The sequence below is a fragment of the Sturnus vulgaris genome, chromosome 1, assembly GCF_052056855.1.
Source record: "Sturnus vulgaris isolate bStuVul1 chromosome 1, bStuVul1.hap1, whole genome shotgun sequence".
Lineage (NCBI taxonomy): Eukaryota > Metazoa > Chordata > Aves > Passeriformes > Sturnidae > Sturnus > Sturnus vulgaris.
Window position 1 is genome coordinate 7699186 of NC_142243.1, and position 5011 is coordinate 7704196.

At 50.9% G+C, this 5011-nt stretch overlaps 1 protein-coding gene across 1 annotated transcript; it reads left to right on the forward strand.

Annotated features, from left to right (window-relative positions):
- Nucleotides 1-481: 481 nt before the first annotated feature.
- Nucleotides 482-4539, forward strand: HTR5A (5-hydroxytryptamine receptor 5A). The gene is made up of 2 exons (XM_014872273.2): nt 482-1219; nt 2153-4539. The coding sequence occupies exons 1-2, from the start codon at nt 482-484 to the stop codon at nt 2483-2485; spliced, it is 1071 nt and encodes a 356-aa protein (XP_014727759.1). The 3' UTR covers nt 2486-4539.
- Nucleotides 4540-5011: the final 472 nt, after the last annotated feature.

Below are 5011 nucleotides of genomic sequence, written 5' to 3' on the forward strand. Positions count from 1 at the left end.
GGTTCCGACCCGCGCACGGACATGACTAAGCAGCACCTCTCCCTCCGCGGCCGCTCCCGCTCCCGCCGGGGCTGCCCGGCCGGCACCGCGCACGGTGGGGACTCACCTGCCCGCACCGGCCCCGCCAGGCTCCTCCGCAGGGGCCGCCGCTCCGCTCCTCCGCCCCGCTCCTCCGCCGCCAGCGCCGCCCGCTCCCGCCGCTCCTCCGCCCCGCTCCAGCCGCGCACCCCCCGCGCCCGCGGAGCCGCCGCCTCTCGCCGCCGGGGCGGGCCGGGGGCTGCCGTCACCCGCGGCTGACGCAGGGCTCTGACAGCCGGGGATGAAGCCCCCGGCGGCCGCCAGCCGGGACCCCCCGCGCCCGGCGGCGCTCGGGGCGGCCGGGGACCCCCCGTGCCCGCGCTAGGGCGGCGCTTCCCCCGCTCCCGCTCCCGTTCCCGTTCCCGCTCCCTCCCGCCGCCGCAGCAGCCCGGAGCAGCCCGGCATGGAGCGCCCGCTCAACCTCAGCTGCCTCGCCGATACGACGCCGGACAGCGGCAACAGGAGCGGGTCCTCCGCCGGCCCCGAGGGCGGCCAGGCCCATCTCTCCGTCTTCAGCGTGTTGGTCCTCACCCTGTTGGCCATGCTGGTGGTGGCCACGTTCCTTTGGAACGGGCTGGTCCTGGCCACCATCCTCCGCGTGCGCAGTTTCCACCGGGTGCCCCACAACCTGGTGGCCTCCATGGCCATCTCTGACGTGATGGTGGCAGCCCTCGTCATGCCCCTCAGCTTGGTGCACGAGTTGTCCGGGCGGCGGTGGCGGCTGGGCCGGTCGCTCTGCCAGGTGTGGATCTCTTTCGATGTGCTGTGCTGCACTGCCAGCATCTGGAATGTCACGGCCATTGCCCTCGACCGCTACTGGTCCATCACTCGCCACCTGGAGTACACGCTCCGCACCCGGCGCCGCATCTCCAACATCATGATTGCTCTGACCTGGGCACTCTCCGCCTTTATCTCTCTGGCCCCACTGCTCTTTGGCTGGGGAGAGACTTACTCAGAGGACAGCGAAGAGTGCCAAGTCAGCCGAGAGCCTTCCTACACCATCTTCTCCACCTTTGGGGCCTTTTACCTGCCCCTCTGCGTGGTGCTCTTTGTGTACTGGAAGATCTACAAGGCTGCCAAGTTTCGAATCGGGTCTCACAAGAGCAACTCCATCACCCCCATTACACCAGAAGCACTGGAGGTAAGTCAGCTCAGTTGTGTTTTCTCTGGTCAAGCACTGGCAGCAGGCAAGTCTTTATAGTAGAAGTGGGGGAAACTTAAACCAAAAGTGTGCAAGTGAACAGTGATCCACCAAAGCCCTGTGGATCCTGGAGGCTTCCAAGGGAAAGCTGACTGCAAAGCTTGCAAACCCAGTCTGTTGGCTCCTTCCAAGCCCCCAGCTGTGAGCACTCAAGGTGTAGCCAAAGCAACTTTGGGACATATTGCAGGCCTGAGCTCCACGTGGGCGAGCGGTGACTCACAGGTGTCCCCCCATGGGATGCTGAACCTGTGATCACTGGCATGAGTAAGGGGTCACTGTCCCTCCCCTGGGGAGGCAAGGGGATGCTGGATGGATGGGCTGCTGTGTCTGCTGGGGACAGTACCCTGGCAACCAGCTGTGTCTTTGGGGACACTGTGAATTTACTCAGACAGAAAACACACGTGCAGAATGTCCTTGGAAATCTTTCCTAATCATGACTGCATCGTGTCAGTTCATCCCAGGCACAGTGACTCTGCACTGTAAAGATTTCTTGCAGAGAGGAAGCAAATGTGTGCTAATTTTCTTCCCTCTCCTACCAAGAACTCTTAAACTCAATGGGTTTAGAGAAAGCAAGCAGATTTCTGTGCACGGCATGTGTGTGTGCTGATCAGATTGTAAGTGGGAACGTAATCTTATTGTGCTGCTATGTGAGCATGTACCCTCAGTACTCTCTAGTTTCTAATCTCACTTAAAATAGTCTCCATCACCCAGAAGAGGTCACACAGCCACCGTCCCCTCAGTCAGAGTGTGATGTGGGTGGCCTGTGTTTCCCCTGGAGCCCTGGCTCTCTCTTGCATTGTTGGGCTCTGTACCTGCTGTGTGGGACCACCTAACTGGGGTACCTATGGTGCAATTTGTGCTTGTGTTTGGCAGGTAAAAGAAGCTGCCCAGCAGCCACAGATGGTCTTCACTGTCCGTCACGCCACTGTTACGTTCCAGACAGAGGGAGACACGTGGAGAGAGCAGAAGGAAAAGAAAGCTGCTCTCATGGTGGGCATCCTTATCGGGGTCTTTGTGCTCTGCTGGATCCCCTTCTTCATCACAGAGCTCATCAACCCGCTCTGCTCATGTGACATCCCACCCGTTTGGAAGAGCATTTTTCTATGGCTGGGCTATTCAAATTCCTTTTTTAATCCACTCATCTACACTGCTTTCAACAAAAACTACAACAATGCCTTCAGGAACCTATTCTTTAGGCAGCAGTGAGCAGAAAAGGCTTTCCTGCTGCCCCAGAAGCTGATTTCAAGTGTCAATGATTCTGGCCAAATTCCTGAGGAAGTTCAAAGCCACAGATACTGAGGTGATGCTAAAAATGCACCGCCATGGGTCATATGTCCCAGGAACGGTCCCAGTCCCTAGGCAGGCTCTCCATCCCAGCCTCTTAGCTGCTATTTTTCCTGCAAGTAGCATGTAAGGGCTTCTCCTGCCAGCAGCCTGGCATCCTCGCTCCAGTGCCCTGCTGTGTTCCTCCTGCCTCCCCAGTGATGCTCTGTTTGGTGGCACCAAAGATGCAGAGGAGTCCACTGGCAAAGAAATGTTGGTTTGGCCACTGCTGGTATCTCCCAGCATTAATCACCTATGTCCCATGTGCAAAGCTGGGACCCTATAACATCAGGAGGTTTTGTGATTACATATTTTATGGCTTGGCTGAAAACATAGTTCGTTTCGTCTTTCACTGGTAAAGACTGCAAAGTGTTTGGTTTTTTGGGGAATAAAACCCTTGGTAAGGGTTAAGAGCAGACTACAAGTACCAAGCTTTTTCTCACATACTTTGGGAACAGCAAATTGTGTCTGTTTGCTTTTGGATTATAGTAACAGGTTTTTAGAAAACAAAACAAAACAACTTACTATGAAAGCTTAATGCATGGTGTGCCCTGGAATGAGAGAGAATGCATGGGAAACTCACCTCTCATTCCCCAACTGCTGCGTGTGAGCATCTGCCTCAGACCTTTATGTTCAGAAATACCAGCTGTAAATGCTAATCTTCATGCCTGTTGTTTCCCATTGTAAAACATAAATGTATTTTGAGCAGCTGTGGGCAGATTTCCTGTGGTTTCAGAGGATGCAAAGGGTGTATTTCGAGTTGCATTTCAATGAGGAGCTGTGTTTTACTACTTCTGAGTGCGATCCAGAACTTGAAACCGAAGCAAAAACTCCACTTTTTTTCCATGAGCACTGGGTTGCAGGCAAAGGGCAGTTAATGACAGGTGATATTTCTTCCTGGAAGCATAAATAAACCATGGGGCTTCTCTTCTGCAAGGACCAGACATGAATATTTCTTTTTTTGCTCACCTGTCCTTCTCTTCCCTCCCCTCCCCTCTAAGGCTCCATCCCACGTGGTTATTACTGCTCTGTTTCGTCCTTGCCTTTCCACATTGCCAACTTAATTATAGTAGTTGGCATTTCACTCCTAGAATTAGAGTTACACACGTTATACTGTGCTGCTGAAAAACTGACGGGTCTGCAGATAAAGGAAAGCGTTAGTTTAACTTGGTTCTGGGGCAGCCACTGAAATCAGACCACAACTAAAAGGGTGGAAGAAATGACAGGATGGAAATCAGAATAACCTGATTTCATGTCAGATATCTCAAGAAGAGATAAAAGGGAAAGATGTCAATTAATGATGGTAAAGCTCCCTGGCGTAGAGTAGTATTAATTTCTATCTGTAGTAGATCGTGAGACATCAGAAGTTAAAACTATCACTGGTCTTTTAAATCAGTCAAAAATGTTGGCAGAGTTGGCAATAAAAGCCCTTTTTCTTTTACTGTCTCTGGATAGGTGAAAATGGAAGCAGAGGTCAAGGTGCTATTAAAGTGTTGCAGCCCTTTCATGACCAGTTAGACAAACATCCATCAGCACTGACATAGCTGATCCTGCCTTTTGGCAAGAAGAGAAATAGTCCTTGAGATCTTCCTTAACACCATCTTATAAAAGCCTGTTAGAAATATTGGGTAAAACCCTGCCCTTATTGAAAGCAATGGACAATTTTTCAGTGATTTCAAATGAATCAGATTTTTATGTGGCATGTCTTGTCTCGTAAAAGCATAGTTTCAATGTTAATTAATTCAAGGAGAAGTTGGGTGGGATGGGAGTAATCTTCTAACTCCTGTGAAAGAAGCTCTGACCTGACCCCTAACCATGGGCCAATCTTTACAACTAGTAAAGAGCATTTTCTTTCTTTGTTACATATTTTAAAATATTATTGGTGACATCTCTGATGTATCAAAAATTGTAATAAACTCTTGAGCTGCTTTTTTTTACAGAGTATATAAAGGCTGTGCTGCTTTCTCTTGACAATCCATCACTGATGCTGAGTTGTTCCATTTGGGAATCGCTGCTTTTGTTGTGCCAAGGGTTGTTTAGCCAAAAAAATGAAAAAAAAGCTTCCTTATTCAAGCCAGAACTTCAGCTAAGCTTGGTGCCTGAAAGTAGGAGACTACTTCTTAGGTCCCTAGAGTGACACTTTGAACACTTTAAAGCATGGATTACCTGGGAAGTTGGACCTTAGTTCTCCATTTTCACACCTAACACCATGTCTGCACAACCAGCTGTGTCCATGCCATTTTTATTTGCTCTTTGATGAGTATTACAGATTCTCTTGTCTCAGTTGTGTGGGGTCCTTGTGCAGGCTGTGGAATTAACTGCAAAGTCAAATTAATGTGCACTGTAAACAGACAAAAGTTAAACAGAAATCAGTGGGAAATTCCCTACTTTTGTTGCAGTTTGGTGCTG